Source organism: Astyanax mexicanus, chromosome 6 (genome assembly GCF_023375975.1).
Source record: "Astyanax mexicanus isolate ESR-SI-001 chromosome 6, AstMex3_surface, whole genome shotgun sequence".
NCBI lineage: Eukaryota > Metazoa > Chordata > Actinopteri > Characiformes > Acestrorhamphidae > Astyanax > Astyanax mexicanus.
The window spans coordinates 36,666,656-36,682,798 of NC_064413.1; the positions used below are offsets into that span (position 1 = coordinate 36,666,656).

At 35.0% G+C, this 16,143-nt stretch overlaps 2 protein-coding genes across 8 annotated transcripts; both read right to left on the minus strand.

Annotated features, from left to right (window-relative positions):
• Positions 1 to 231: 231 nt before the first annotated feature.
• On the minus strand, positions 232 to 8,546 carry cremb (cAMP responsive element modulator b). 4 transcript variants are annotated; one of them, XM_007250380.4, is made up of 6 exons: positions 8,345 to 8,541; positions 6,660 to 6,748; positions 6,103 to 6,247; positions 5,823 to 5,966; positions 2,301 to 2,457; positions 232 to 776 (listed from the first exon to the last, which is right to left on the minus strand). In XM_007250380.4, the coding sequence occupies exons 2-6, from the start codon at positions 6,735 to 6,737 to the stop codon at positions 605 to 607; spliced, it is 696 nt and encodes a 231-aa protein (XP_007250442.3). In that variant the 5' UTR covers positions 6,738 to 6,748; positions 8,345 to 8,541; the 3' UTR covers positions 232 to 604. The 4 variants fall into 4 exon arrangements, with proteins under 4 accessions (XP_007250442.3, XP_022529357.2, XP_007250443.3 ...); XM_022673636.2 differs by lacking the exon at positions 8,345 to 8,541 and adding an exon at positions 7,824 to 7,958; XM_007250381.3 differs by lacking the exon at positions 232 to 776 and adding an exon at positions 946 to 1,176 and having other exon boundaries at positions 8,345 to 8,546.
• Positions 8,547 to 9,487: 941 nt separating this feature from the next.
• Positions 9,488 to 15,089, minus strand: fam168b (family with sequence similarity 168 member B). Of its 4 annotated transcripts, none has more exons than XM_049480546.1 (7): positions 14,937 to 15,089; positions 13,181 to 13,271; positions 12,971 to 13,054; positions 11,898 to 12,040; positions 11,609 to 11,789; positions 10,868 to 10,992; positions 9,488 to 10,776 (listed from the first exon to the last, which is right to left on the minus strand). In XM_049480546.1, exons 2-6 carry the CDS (start codon positions 13,248 to 13,250, stop codon positions 10,880 to 10,882), a joined length of 591 nt encoding a protein of 196 aa, XP_049336503.1. In that variant the 5' UTR covers positions 13,251 to 13,271; positions 14,937 to 15,089; the 3' UTR covers positions 9,488 to 10,776; positions 10,868 to 10,879. The 4 variants fall into 4 exon arrangements, with proteins under 4 accessions (XP_049336503.1, XP_049336502.1, XP_049336501.1 ...); XM_049480545.1 differs by having other exon boundaries at positions 11,898 to 11,992; positions 14,937 to 15,064; XM_049480544.1 differs by having other exon boundaries at positions 11,609 to 11,786; positions 14,937 to 15,064.
• Positions 15,090 to 16,143: the final 1,054 nt, after the last annotated feature.

Consider the following 16,143-nt stretch of genomic DNA (forward strand, 5'->3'; position numbering starts at 1 on the left):
CTGCTCACTGCTGACTCTTAATTTTGGGGTATCATCACATCTTTCAGAAAGGGTTTGGCACAACTTCATGATTCTTAAAAAGTAATGGAATGATGTAGAACATCATTGTAGAAGTAGAAGTAATGTAGAACATATTTCGTTCTACAACTGGACCACTGCCTAAAACTACAAACAGCTTTACAAATAATAAACTCTGTCACAGAGTTAAGGGAGGAAAAAAAGATAATACAATGAATGTCAAAAATATGTATATTTTACCCAGAGTTCAAATTCATTGTACAGGTACACTCATACATTGTTTTTTACAATATACATGTTTAATGACAACCTTTACTTCAAATACAATTACATGCAAGTTATCTCAAATTGCCTACAAATAATTAACAAAGTTTTATTCATAAAGTTTGAAAAATGCATTTTAAATGTAAACATTAATAATTTAGAAACAATCCATATGAAATTTCATCCAAAATTGTAAGTAAGCATAGGCATCCTTGTGCTTATCTATTTTTTTTTTCTCACAAATATAGATATTTAACAATCTGCAGAAATACATTAGAACAGAAGTAAAGTTGTGGAGGCAAAGCTATGAGGCAGAAAGTGTTCAGATTAGATGTAGCACTGCACCAGCCCTAACTGGATTTACAGCATGAGATTTCTTCAGATGGTTGATCTCATTGGTGAGATTCATGTTCTCCAACTCCAGTTCTGCGATGCGGGACTCTAGGTCCTGTACATACTCTCTCCTCTTGCGGCGAGATGCTTTAGCTGCCAACCTGCAAAAAGCACAAGTAACAAAGGCAACATACCACACTTACTGACTCCAAAGCAGAGCAGAAAATCAGCTCCCTATCATCCTCAGACAGACATGTGCGGACACAGGAGTCTAGGATATACAGGAGATGCAACTGTGACCTTTTTTTCAGCAGTGGCTAGACATTAAGTAAAAAAGGTTTTTGCCCAGATGCTTGCAGAAATCTGTGAACAGCAGAGTCCCTTTAAGTCTCTTTCTGGCCTAAGGTGGCCTTCCACTATTCAATTTTGTGACAATACAAGTCTTTTAGGGCCCTGAGTTCTTCAATAAGCGTCTTGTTTTGATTTTCGAGCACAGCAACACGATTTTCAAGACATTTGACATATTCTTTCTTCTTCCGCCGGCATTCCCGAGCAGCTTCCCTGAAAGCAACACAAAAAGGCTCTGTAAACTCGATCAAACGCAGTATGATTGTTTTAAGGACTTTTCATTCAGGTCAGCCAAATAACAGCCACTGAGCAGTCCAATCAAGCTACACATGCAAGCCAGTGCAAAAATAAGAGAGGGTCAAGCTCTGCGGAACACAGATGCTTAGCAACATGCTTAGCTAAAAAACACAAACAAATGTACCACAAACCACTTTGTTGTAAAAGGTAAAAACCTTACATCTCCTTAATTGCAAACATTGTAAATCTTTGTAAAATACAATATTAAGACATTTAAATATAATGCATATTTTTTTATAAGATACTTTTTACTTAAAAAAGTTATGGGCATTAAAGTCACACGTTGCAAAGCAAAATAAAAAAGGTGAAGCTACTCATTTCTGGAAATACGTAACAAAACGAATAAAAAAGACGCAAGTGCAGCGGTGGTGGCAGCAAAATAACATGCAATGACATAAGTTGGCATAGAAACACTTTATCATCTCTTATTAGTATGCTATTTTTGTGCACTATAAAGATTAGTATATAGTAAATAACTGACTAATATTACTGAGTACTAGTGTGTAGTATCCAAATAAAACAGCCCTAAACAAGAGTTACAGTACAAAGCTGTTACCAGGTATTGAGTGCCCTAAGTTTATCATTTCTAAGCTAGCAGAGATAGAGCAGAAATGTGGCTCATCTGGGGTTCCTGAGGACTGTAGCAGGAAATATTAATATTTGTGGCAAATCAAATGTATTCAATTCCAGTCAGCTTAAATCTTGAGTTTCACACATTTCATAACATTCCATAAAAACAACCTGCAAAACAATGTTAAGCAGAGCAACGGAAAAGCAAAGCAACTGAAAATGAGAACAGCAACTCTAAAGTTAACTTTAGTTAAGCATGTCTGTAGTAGTATAAAGAGTAAAGGGAAAATGTGCTGACTTCTAGGCAGGCATAGTTTTTACATCAGGCAGGGGTTTTCAGCCAAAGCATAATAACAGGTACCTTTCATGTGTTTTGTGCAGCAGGGAAATGATTTAAAACAGTATGAAGCAGTTCTGTGATATGCTGTTAAGAAGACAAGTGCTAGATAGGAATGGAGCAAGTATGCTACCTGTTTTTCAGTAGGCGGAGCTCCCTCTTGTGTGAGGTTTCCTCTGCTACATGTTGTGGGCTGTGTAAGGAGCTGGGTGGACTGGTCATCACTACACCCTGTGGTAGGCTGGAGCTGGGTGAATGGATCTGATACGCTGACATGTTACTTGCAGGAGCTAAAGTAAGACATGAGCAACCTGTATTAATTATCTACACTTACCCAATCTAACAAGTAACTGGAACACTTTTTGTGAATAACATTAGTAAAAATGTCATTTTTCATTTTCATTAATGTAAATTAAATATTCGCAGTTTAGTGTTTTGCATTGTAGGCCATTATCAATGAACTAAATATTATCAACATCTGAGCTGAAGGGCTAAAGAACTTAAGTTCATATCTATGTGTCACTGTAAATAAGGACCTGGATAGAATCACCTCAAGCAATATATATTTTATTAGCAATCAAGCAAGATGAGTAAACTTAGTAAAAAAAAAATGTAATTGATTAAATTAAAATAAATGAATTACATGGTTAATATGCCTGGAGCATTAAGGATAAACTGATTACTGTTGGTAAAACATCCCAATATAATGTTTAAAATATAAAAAGTACTTGCAACAGTAGTGGAAACCTTTCAGGTTCTATATTCTTAACAATATTCATGTTTTTTATGTATGTATGTATGTACATATGTGTTTCCTATTTAGTTTGTTTTATTTTACAATAATCTGTTTAATCCTGTGCTTGTCTGTTGGGCCACTCAAATTTCCATGTGGAGATTAGTGAAGTATTATCGTAGCTTATCTTATCTTATCTTTGCTTATTTACCATCTTCAAGAGGTTTCACTTGTATATGATAAACAATTTTGCCATGAAATCATTCATTCAGGCAAACAAAGGCTTCTGTAAGCTGATATTGTTTTTTTTAAATAGAACCATAAAGAGTCTCTCTTCACAAAAAACATTTTATGTACTTTACATTAGCAAATAAACTCTTAATTAAATGAAAAGCATTTTTTCCATATAAAACTGTCCTTAGCTAGGTATTAGAATTGACATCTGGTTTTAACAACAATAATATTGGTTATGAATAGGAACACCCATGACTTAGGGTGGGTGAAATAATAATATTTATATATATTTAATAATGTTTATAACTTTAACACACATGCTTAGAAAAGCAAATTTTAAAAAAGAAGTATATTAGAAAGTACTATACTGCATTATATATTTTTGTAATAAATTGTGTGGTTGTTCAGTGTTCTGAAAATACTGACGATGTCCACAAGTTGCTTAGAAAAATATATATTAGAAAAGAGTATATGCAATATTATGTGAAATCACAACAACAATCTTTTCACAATCTGATAAAATATTGTCCTATTGGCCACACTACCAATTTTTATTTCACTGAACAAAGTCAGGCTTCAATCAAACATGGTGAGCAGTATACTGTCATTGTTATATAAAAAATATGTTTAAAATCTACGTCAATAAAAATAGTTATGATTTAAAGGACCATATAAAACATTTTATCCTTCTTTGTGAAAATATGATGAAACATTTGAATGGATAATTGAATAAAATTGAGTCTCCACAAGGCAGAAAATTGAAAAGACTGAAGAGCTGGCTAAATAATAAGTTTAAATTGCTTATTGTATGCCATTGAGAACTCTAACATGTTTACTCAGGACCCGAGCAGTGGTGACCTTCCTGTCTTGACTACAGCTATTTTTACCAGCATTAGACTGTTATTTCCTGTGCAATATAGTTAGCAGATATGCAAATCAAAGGCACAATGGTAGGCTACATAGAGACGAAACAGAATGGACTTAAATCTGAGAGGTCTGTTTTTCACTGGATAAATACATTTTCAATGACTCTGTGGACGGAAAGTTCTGGCTTGCTGAAAGTCCAACAGTGTATTATCTAACAGATGATTAATCGGGTAACGTCTTGCTCTCGCAAAAGGAACTGCCTGTAATCACAGCATGACTCCAGACTGACGTCAATGTACATCTTATTTGCTGTTCAGCATTTACATTTCCTTGCTGGTGTCCAATTCCAGGAAATACAGTGACGTCAGCCAGGCTGTGAGTGGGCTGAGCTTTCACACTGTTCCAGAGCAAGTGAGAGAGAGAGGGCGGGAGAGAGAGAGAGAGAAGCAATGAAAGAGAGGGGGGCTGGGGGAAGCTGGAGAGGGGAAGGGAACTGGTCAGAAAGCCTTTGCTGCTGTGAAAATATTTTATGTATTAACCTGTTGCTGAGGTTTAAAATAAAGGATCGATATACATACTGCCAGAATCAATACACAGAATCTCACTGCTTTAAAGAAAACATTATAAAATAACCTCAAATAAATTCATAATACCAAAGCTGTAAACTTTTGAAACATCTGTTATGAGCACACATTAAATTCCACCAGCATTTTAACACATAACAACTCCATATCCATATTTCTATTCATAGGTAAACAGCTATTGAGTCCACAACCAGATGTCTGCATTATAAAAAAACAAGCTGTAATGGTTTATCATTTTTAAAGTTGCAGTTCTACAAGCATTCTAAAATATAATTTAATCAGATCAACAAAAAAACATACCTGACTCTTTCTCCTCTCCAATCACAGCCATGTGTAGTGGAGCTGAGAGACTCTTTCTCCCTCTGCCTTCAGCACACAGTGCTGCCCAAACCACTAGCTATGTGTGCAATTACAATTAAAGCTATTGACATCACTATGACATCACTAGCCTCCTGATGTCAATAACACAGTGGAGACCGGAGCCATCCCCGCCTCCTCGCGTCTCTTCCTGCTTTCACAAGCTCACTGCATGCGAGCTGCTGGGTTCTCTTAGCTGCATCAGCCAAGCAGCACTGTAGAATGCAGAAGCTTTGAGAAGCTTTTTAGATACTACATTGTAGGATACAGTGCTATGATTTAGATAAAGGCTTAGAATTATGTAAGAATGTAGTTTAGTGTTCCTCCTAGCCTGCCTACTAGAGTTACAATGTGTGCAGTTTAGGCTCCTCCAAAGAAATATTTTCTTGTACAAAAAAAATCATCTCTCTTTCCATTTATGAGCTATAATGTGATTAAGCCAAAAATATGTTTCTTTACATTAGACATTTTGTTTCTGTTTCTGTTTAATAAACATTAAATATAGTAGGTAAAATCAATGGGTTATTAATTAAAAAATCATTGAAAGCTATTTTGCATAGAACCATAAGCCTCTTATTAAGAAATTACATTGGAAAATATGTGAAATTCACATATTCATCACTAGCTTTTATAAACGCAGTTTGCTCCACATTGTTCTAGTGTGTTTCACTTAATGTGTAATGCATTTGGATCCATATTTAGTCTATTAAGTAGCAACACTGTTTACAATAAATTATGAGTAAAACAGTTTATAATAGTACTGTAATAGGACTCTTTTCACATCTCTAAAAAGGTTTATTTATGTTACAATAAAATATCTACTGCATAACAAATAAAACATAGCTACAATTACTAATTCTTGACTAAATGTATTATTTACCTTGGGCTGGCACGTAGTACTGCTGAACCCGTTCTATATCTTGAGCAGTGCACTGAAAAATGGCAGTAGTAGGGTGCTGAGGTGCTGAAGGGGACATATTGAACATCTGATAACTCTGGAAGCTGCTCTCTGAGTTGAAACCAACTTAAGACAAACACATAACACAATGTCAAATATTTACTGCCCATTTAGCTAAATGAGGGTTAGCAGAAATATACTATTAATTAACATTAAATAACATTTAGAATCTATTTTTTTTTGTGTTTTAGAAATGTCTTACAAAGCCGGCTTGCATTAGCACTGTAGTAGTTGGATACTGGAACAGGAATAGGAGAATCAACTACTTCTGCAATCTTGATCATGAAATTATCGGATGAAGGTTCATTCAGCTGTCCCCTTGCATATATCTCATTTCTTGGTGTAACCTGGAGAGACATTAAAATATAACTACAACATCACAGCATAATATTCACAAAAGTGACTGAATTTGTGATCTGTCTACCTTATAATTTACAGAATTTGCAATTTAGTGTACTCGATTTACAGACCATGCCAGACAATAGCTAATAATTATCGGTAATGTCTGCTACTAGGGTTACTATTAGGACATATAAACTAAAACCTATACTGTGGATGAGTCTAATCTAAGAAGCATAGTCTGTAATATTAAAATCTGGTAAAGATGCAAAAGATGTAGGCGAGATGTAGGTTAAGAAACATAAGGTTAGTAAAAATGTATTACCAACGTGAGTTACTTCCATTCAGGCATATTTACTATTAATATTGCTCCTTAAGATGTATATATTATTATGGTTGATAAAACGTCATTTAGCTTACCTGTCGAAAGGCAGAATCTTGATTTCCGGCCATCATTCTTTGTTTTGGAAAATGTCCAGAGCCACCGTTTGAGTTCATGGTGTTTTTAACTTAAAATAAAATAAATAGCAACAACAATAACAGACAGATATGTCAATCATTTGCTTTATGTCTCCTAAAGCAAGACATTGTGGTCATGCAAAAATCTTGTGTCACAATATTTTATTTGGTGTCATTTCGTAGCATTTCCATGGTCCTTTCGGTATGTTTTTATTTTTTTGTGAACATTTTTCTTATTATTAATTTGCACAAAGACATAGGCAACATTATTGGCACAATTATAGAACAAAGTCTTTTGTATATTTAAGTATAAGTATATATAAGTATATTTTGACAAACAATTTTAAATTCATATTGTGATTATTGTTATTGTTGCAGTTGTGGTAGACTTTGTTTGCTACTTTTTTTATTATTAGTTACATAATTATTATTTATTTATACACAGCAAGAGTCTTGGTTTGATTCACAGATTTGTTTGCTTCTGCTGAATGTTATACTTAAAACATATAACTTACATGAAATAAAACATGTTGCAGTAGTAGCTAGTTCATGAAAATAATAAAATATTTGTGCTTTGTCATATTGCCATAAATATTGTTATCACAATAACAATAACCCTGAAATATTGGAATATTATTGTAAGGCCATACTCCTAATGTCCAAATCCAAAAATTAAATAAAAAAGGGGATAAATAGAGATTAGATTTAGATTTCAACTGCTAGTAATTAGCTAGCTAACTAGTTAGCTAGACTTACTAAGCTAGGTTAGCTACGTTTTGTTACTCATACATCACCGATACAAATGAGCGTTTAATTTAGTAACTTAACAGTTAAATTATCTGTTACTGGACGCAGCTACTTACCTAGCTAATTGGCTAACGTTATTCCAACACTATTATAAACTGCTAGTAATTAGCTTATTAACTAGTTAGCTAGGGTACAAATGAGCATTTAATACAGTAAATTATCTCAGTTAACCTAGCTAGCCTACCCAATTGGCTAACGTTATTCCAACATTATTATAAACTGTTAGTAATTAGCTACCTAGGTAACTAGCTAGGTTAACTAAGCTAGGTTAGCTAGGTTTCGTTACTTATACCTTTTAATTTAGTAACTTTAAATTACCTGTTACTGGACGCAGCTATTTGACAGATTAGCTAGCAATTCCAAAGTTATTATAAACTGCTAGTAATTAGTTCACTAGCTAGGGTAGCTAACTTAGCAAGCTAGGTTTCGGTACTCTTACGTTACTGCTACGATGGAGCGTTTTTTATTCAGTAAGTTCATTTATCTTAGGTAATGATCGTACCTACTTAAATGATCTAGCTCACTGGCTAACGTTGTTATAAACTGCTAGTAATCAGCTAACTATCAAGGCTAACTAAGCTAGTTAATTATGTTTCGTTACTTATATTTTACCGCAGTAATAATTCAGTAAATTATATGAGTTAACGTTACTAGAAGCTGGGGTTATAACGTACTTGATTAAAATTGATTAATTAACCTAGCTAAGTTAACTAACCTAGGTAACGTAACCTAGTTAACTGTTATATAAACTAGTTAGTTAGATAAATGGGCAATTTTGAAAAACATCACTAACAGAAACACTAAAAATGAGGCTGATTTTTAACCTGATAAACTCTTACCTTTACACGCAGTGAGATAAATATAAACAAACACCACTGCTGCTGTTTCTGACAGTATAATAAAGCTGTGTTAGCCGACCTGTGACAGTTTCTGCCTGTGTAACGTTAACGGAGTTAAAGTTGTTTTGGCTGTGAGCTGCTGGTCCGCCTAACGGTTTTAGAACGCTGTGCTGGTTTAACTGACGCTGCACTGTTATCAGTATTATTATTATTATTATTATTATTATTATTATTATTATTATTATAGAGGCGGACAGCAAATGTATAGAGTATAATTCACTGTCGAGTTAACCCCTAATATACTAACTACTGCTAATGCCCCCCGCTGAGAAAGCATGATAGGCGTGGTATTGGACTAAAACAGAATTTAACTCTTACATCAACTTTTAAGTAACTTAAGTAACTCTTCCAAAAAAAGCAGATCCCTGATAGCAAAGAACATGAATAAATGTTCATTATTAAGTTGCATTAATTTTTTTGTTCTGACTATAAAAAATCAACCTTTAAACAATATTTGTGTAACACTGCCCAATAGACATCAGCTACTGTTGAAATTCTGTCATTAACATTCATATAAAGGCTTTTACACTTACAGAAATGAAATAATTATTTAAATATTTAAATATCCCTTTCTACACATTGCAAGCTATTACAATAATATTTACATATTTAATACTTTGAAATTTCTTAAAATGTAAAGTGCATTACAAATAAAATGTATTATTATAATTAATATGCTCAATTAAAACAATACATATAAAACCATAATTACCGGTAAACAAAACAATCCAGCAAGTTGGATTATTAAACCCAAAGTAAGGTCTGTCCAGTAAGGTTTTGACTAGCCTTCTATGTGATAGCCCAGTGTATCTTAATCCTAGGCCTACTACTCTGTTTTTCCTGCTTTAACACATCCACTTAGACTTAAACACTTTGACTTGAGCTGATTCTGATCTGGGATCAGGTGTGTTGAAAGCACATGAAAACACTGAAAGTGCAGAATCAGGGTTGAGTAATAATGTCATGTATATAGGTGATTAATTGAGCCTTACCTCATGTCCTAATTGTACAAGTGACCGCAACTACTTGCAAATGAAACCAAAGACAAGATCTATATTTTATATATAACACAGAAGTAAAATACAGTGTTTATTATTGTATTTATTTTTGGTCTTTCTTGAAAATACAAAACGAAAACACAAAATAACATTACAAAACATTATTTAACCAAGGTGACATAGGCAATATATATATGAATAAGTAAAAAGACAACAAAAATTCAATCAATAATGGTGCAACCTTGAGGTAACAAGCAATAAGTTCCTTTTCAGGTTCTTAACCAAACAACTCATAAGTTACTATGTCCTCAGTAGTGTTATCAAATATTCTTGTGTTATAAATTGACTACATAAAACAGTTTTACATTTCAAAATGTATTAGGTTAGCAATGACTTCACTGTCACTCTTTCCGTCAGACCTTTAACCAAAAAAAGGAGGCGGGAGGAAAAAAAAAACAGCAATAAGTTGGCATGCTCTTGTCACCAATACAAGGGGTTGTTCGGCAGCTCAACCAACCAAACAATATATACATACACACGCACACACGCACACAAACACACACAGGCAAATATGTGCAACAAGTATTTGTAACAAGAGCATGAGGAATGGTAAATTCATAAGAACAGAACTGAATATCTGTATTTGAGGCACTAAATCAAAATATACCCGACCCCACCTTCAAATACAAAGTGGCAGATGAGCAACAACATGTGTTACTTACATAGATACACATTAATTACTCATAAAAAAATAAAATCCAAATAATACAATTACATTTATTTGGTTTAAAAAAAGTTAAAACCAAATAAATGTAAAAACTTTAAAACACTGTTGACTTTTTTTTATGGAAAACACAATTTATATTTTCTATGAAATAACAATAAAGACATTGCATTTGAGATGTGAAGTTGCTGTTTTCACCTTAATCCTTTGGATTTTGCTTCCAATAACCATTTGATGATTTTGCATCACGGCAGGTAGATTCAGCTAGCATTATTATTATTCAATATATACATGCATTCAATTGAACATGGATTCCAAATACAAACTAATTCCACCTCTTTTCTTTTCTTACAACTTTAAGAGTTAAATGCTATAAAAACTGCAAGACAGTCCACAAAACACAAGTCTGCGTGAAGAGCAAGTCTTCAGATATGAGATATGCTGTAGAACACATGAGTAATGCTAACAAATGTAGTCGGAATGGAAAGATTCTCGTTCCCATTCCACAATTTTCTTTCTTCTGCCAACTAGGTTCAGATTCACATTATGCTTGGAAGGAAGAACAACAGGCTGGAAACACATGTGGCATCAGCCCCAACCGTAACTGTAAAATACTGAACTGTGCGAATGCATATCTATCATCTTCTGACCTGCGAGATAGAAGAGCATCTGTTACAGGTTTATTAACATTCTGTCTGAAAAGAAATATTCTTAGTACAATATTCATGTGTTTATACTCACAGTGCCATCTGTTCACCACTGAGGGGGCACATAGCTGTAGGTGGGTGTGCCAGGGGGTCGATACGTGGGCACTGTGACAGGATGGGGAGCTACTGGAGTTGGGGAGTGAGTTGTTAATAAAGTCCCTATGGAGCAAAATGACAATTTATAATATTACCATGTAGCACAAACAAACAAGCATAAACATCAGAGCTTAGTTATATGAAGCAGATGTTTTTCTTTTAAATAAAAGCCACCAAATAATGATTCTGCAGCGAACAACCAAACACAAATATGCCTGATCAGTGTGGATCATTAATTATGATTAGGGATTAGCAATAACTTCACAATACAATACAAACACCATGCTACAAGTGCCACAATATAAACATCATGCTACAAGTGCCACAATATAAACATCATGCTACAAGTGTTGCAATATACGTAAACATAATGATGTGTCTTTGTGCTTTAACTCTATTTAAGCCACTTCTCTGTTAAATGTTTGTCTATTTTCTGCTGTTTTGTCTATGTTGCCTAAACCACCCAGAGGTGGTACCAGAGGTGAGTAATGTCCAATAGAAATAGAAACTGGGAAGACTTGCCTTGCCAGCATGGAAACAGTTATGAGTGAGAGACTGAGAGACAGCTAGTCACAAACAAGTTCCAGAAAATCAGGGAACAGCTTTAATGCCTTTATTGACTCCTATTTCCTCAAAAGCTTGTTCACAGAACATTTCACACCACATTTTTCTCACTTACCAGCAGACATCGCCATAGTGGTGCCTGCTACCATTCCCATGGCGACTCCATTTGGACGGGGAGGAGGGATGGGAGGAGCATATATCGCTGCTGGCATGCCATTGGGCTGAACCACTGTAGTATGATGAATTACATGGGGTGGGGCAGCATATAGAGGCTGTGTGTAGTAAGTGCCTTGCTGCTGTGGAGAAGAGAAAACACATTTTTGAATTAGCTGATACAGCTTTACCTGGACAAAGGTGAAAAAAGACCCCACTTGGATCCAGCAAACATTTTTGCAGCCATTTACCTGAGCATAGGGATTCTGCTGAGGATAGGAGCTCCTCACTGGGTACACAGCAGCAGGGTACGGGTTGGGTGATGAGGAATATGGGGGGACAGCACCTGTCGTTGGAGAGCAGGACATTTTGAAAGGTGTCCCTGGAGCATAACCTAGAAAGTTGGGAAAGAAGGGTTAACGTTCATATTTTTACTTCTATTTGGTCAAAGGCATCATATTTAAGAGATAAATATAAACTTAAATATTATTCCAATTAAAATTAAATACTGTTTTAAACTAAATAGATAATCTACAGTAAATCTTAAACAAAAATAACTATTAAGGCTAAGCAAATTACTAATTATGTTTTCTAAATTTAACTGTATGTGATACACTGCCCACTGAAATATAATGCATAGAGAACCCATTTTCCAAAAAAGTTGTCTCCATTAGTTTTACTATTCCTCTGTTGACAGAATAAGAAGTGTCAGTTTCAGCAGTTTATCAAAGACCTCACAAATGTGCAAAGCTAATGAACTGTAACTGGGCCTCATTGTGAAACAAATGTAGTATTGCGCACTCACTGACAGGAAGCCACAAGGAGGAGTTCCTCTGCAGCATGAACTATGTTCAATTAGTGAAGACAATATATAACCTACTCTTCTAAAGAAAAATAAATATTCTTCCTCTATTTTGACATTTAATTACATACATCTTGTATTTAACAATGTATCATCTAATATTCTGTTAATGTTAGATAATTTCTAAATTTTGTAATACATTGTAACACATTAGAAAAGCTTTAAAGTTTTCCTCTAACATTGGCCTGCATATCACACAAAGACTGACATTTCATAGTGACTAGAAACACTGTTTTTGCAACTGAACCGTGGTTGAACATACTCAAAAAGCCATGGCAATTATCATCTTATTACAGACTACTGATTTACTGATTAATTATTAATATAATTTCTAGCACACACAAAAAACAATAATAACAATTATATATGTATCTACTTACACACTGTGCTTAAAGATAAACACAGCCCCAAAAAGCTACATAAACACTAAAATGCATATTATGTGGTGCAAACTTCTCTTACCTGTAGGAAAAGCTGGGTTAGCTCCGGGATACACATTGGGAGTGTATGCAGGGGCAGCTGCCGCATAGCCAACTGGAAACCCAGCTACAAGACACAACACAGACCCATTTAATTAACTACAAAAACATGTATATAACAAGATATTTAATCACTTGTGTTGACACAAATTTACAAAAGTACAACAAAACAAATACAAAACATCCTGAGTACCTGGGTATCCTATTCCTTTAGGGTTGGCATAGGGAACCCCTGTTGGTGCAGGGCTGTAGACAGGGTTCATGACGTTGATCTCTCTGCTCCTCTACAAAAAGAAACAAAAAGAAATGTGTTAATATTTGGCTTTTCTGTTACATTATTATTTTGTGGCAAGGCAATACCATTTACATATGCAATATGTCGTTTTGTAATGTAATAAAAAAAAATTTCCTTATAACTTGGCACACCAAACATAGAGGTAGCTAGGGCTAGGTGATATGAATTAAAAACTTATCTCTCAAAATGCTGAATTTTTTATTTGTATTCACTTGTAACACCAAAAATGCAGCATGCAGTATCTAACTGTTAGTATATAAATAATGTTTTAAATCACATTATAGATAAATTAATACATAATTTGTACAAGGTATGAAATATAGTAATATTAATACATATATTTTCTTATAGCCATAGTGTTTGAGTAAAATGAACACTGTTGTTTTATTCTATAAATATGCAACAGACAACATTTCTCCCAAATTCCAGATTGAAATATTGTCATTTAGAGCACTTATTTGCAGAAAATGAGAAATGGCTGAAATAATTTAAAATATAAATTAAATTAAGAAACCAGGGTCAACATTTGTTTACAAATTTTCAGAATTTCATATAGTGTGATAGATATATAATATATAATGCTGATAATATTGTTATTGCTCAATTTTAATTTTCAACTGTATCTTAAAGCTAAGTCTGCATGTATGTTACTAATCACAATGATAGCAAAAATGGCAAACTGCCTTGTAAATATGCTGCCTTTTAATGAATAGGTTTTGCAATGGCTTTAAATAGATCTCATATTAAGACTCTTCTATATAACGGAGAAGCTTACTTAAATACTGTTTTACGGATATATATACTATATTCAGTACTTCAAAGAACCATTGCTAGTAGTGTAGCAGGTGAAAGACAGTCCTTTCCATATAATTCAACAGAAATGAGTAAACAGATAAACAGGTAAACAAAACCTAAACGAGGATCATAACAGTCCACATCACCAGGCACATGGTGCTACAGTGAGAGACTAATCTCACTACCATGAATTTAAAGACACAACACGCAGTCTCTCAATTCTGATACTTCAGGCCCACTTCTCTGTACCTTTTAGTGATTTCCATGCTTCTAATACACGTGATTCTACTAATCAGGTCATTAACAGGCCGTTAGTTAACGTTACTGAATTGAGAGGGAGAGTGTTAAAGCATGAAAAGCACTACTAATATGTGCATGGCATTGGACCTTAATTGGGCTGGTTAATGCAGACATGTGGCGTTTTCATGCTGCACCTTCAAAGCCCCTCCAAAAAAAAAACAAAGCACCTTCAAAATGTGACACATGTAGCTCTGCACTGTTCTGTGGCTGCTGAGAGTGGCCGAGTCGCCCGCTACCTCCACATGTGCTATCCTGCGTTAAAAACGTGCTTTCCCAGAGACCTGGAGCGCTGGACTGTAAACGGACGCAGATTAATATTTTACAGCGCTGAATAAACCCTAAACTCTTAGATCCAGCGCTGTAGTCTGAGTGCAAATGAGGGTAAACAACAGCAGCAGCAGCTCTGTGCCCGCTGTTGCCCTGCAGCGGCAGCAGCAGCAGCATCCTCGCTTCTTCCCTCTAGCTCTAGCCCTGCTCCTGCTCCTGCTCCTCCTCCTCCTCACTGTAATAATATAATAAACCCGCACCGCAGGGCTCCTCACACAGGCCCGGTACACACCTGTAGCGCAGACGGTCTTCCCCGGCTGTGTGTGAGGCTGTGTGCTGCAGGTGGGTGTGCGGCTCCGCTGTGTTTCTCTTCTGGCCGCTGTTTCTCGACCCTCCGACACGAAACGCTGCGCAGAGACCAGAGACCACCGTGCGTCACATCCGCATCCAGCAGAGCGGCCTCCGCGGAGGGAGCGAGCAGCACCCCCTGCTGTCCGCTTATTGAACCGCATTCATTTTAATATGTCTAGTTGTCTCTAGTATAAATTAATGTGTGCAGTTTTTTGTGAAAAAAAAAGTGCTCAGGTGTTTCTGTAAAGCCCTGCTTTAGTTTACCGAATTAGTGGTCTCTAGAGAAATACAGGATTTCGGCTATGGCTCATGAATATTCATATATGCAAACATATCGCCTCCGATTGGCTAACAAGCACTGCAGCAGAAAACGCTTACCTGTTTTTTTGACTGATACTGTATATTATATATATTTTTATATATTCATATTGTTGTAGATCATTCTGTTATGTAAATGTTTTTTTTTCTTTTGTATAAATATAATATAAATGATAGGGAGTGGATAGATATCTCCACTATATAATTCATAAATATATAATGTTTTTATGTAAAGGTTTATTATATGACTTTTTTCTGCTACTAGATGTTGTACATGAGTATCAGCATTTTAGACAGAAAAAACAAACATTCAAATATAAAATAAAATATCAAATAAAGGGGTCCATTTATACCCTTTTGCAAATGCATTATCCTACAGTGAGTGGTTATCTTATGGGTCAAAGGTTTTAAAGTTTACTGCTAAATTTCGTACACTGAATTTTGTCCAAGTTCTGGCTAATGACTGGACCTGAAGAGCTTAAATTAGAAAAATAAAGGTTAAAAATTGAGGTGTTCTAAAACTTTTAATCGGTAGTGTAGTAGAAATAAATAATTTATTTGTGGGGAGCACCTTTTACCTAAAAGCACTGTGAGTAGGGTTGCCACCTTTAAAAATGAAAATAAGGAATGCCCACTATGGCTTCTCTGGGCCACGACCACCACTGGCCTGATTCCTGTGGATTTTACTGTTGTGTTGATGTGTGTAGACACACAAAACAAAAGAAATTAAATATTTAATTCCAAAAAAGGATAATTACGTATTTTATGGGAAGGGTGGCAACCCTAGAGCACCAACCCTTCAAAGCCTATTAATGGACTTTGATTCAATG

Bases quoted from the DNA above. Each gene is read 5' to 3' on its own strand.
- cremb (XM_007250380.4), bottom strand. From the start codon at position 6,737: ATGAACTCAAACGGTGGCTCTGGACATTTTCCAAAACAAAGAATGATG. The intron at 6,248-6,659 runs GTAAGCTAAATG...ATGTCTCTCCAG, and splicing joins AAGATTCTGCCTTTCGACAG to GTTACACCAAGAAATGAGAT. The intron at 2,458-5,822 runs GTAAATAATACA...GTCTTACTTTAG, and splicing joins GTACTACGTGCCAGCCCAAG to CTCCTGCAAGTAACATGTCA.
- fam168b (XM_049480546.1), bottom strand. From the start codon at position 13,250: ATGAACCCTGTCTACAGCCCTGCACCAACAGGGGTTCCCTATGCCAAC. The intron at 11,790-11,897 runs GTAAATGGCTGC...TCTTCTCCACAG, and splicing joins AGCAGAATCCCTATGCTCAG to CAGCAAGGCACTTACTACAC. The intron at 10,993-11,608 runs GTAAGTGAGAAA...TTTGCTCCATAG, and splicing joins CACTATGGCGATGTCTGCTG to GGACTTTATTAACAACTCAC.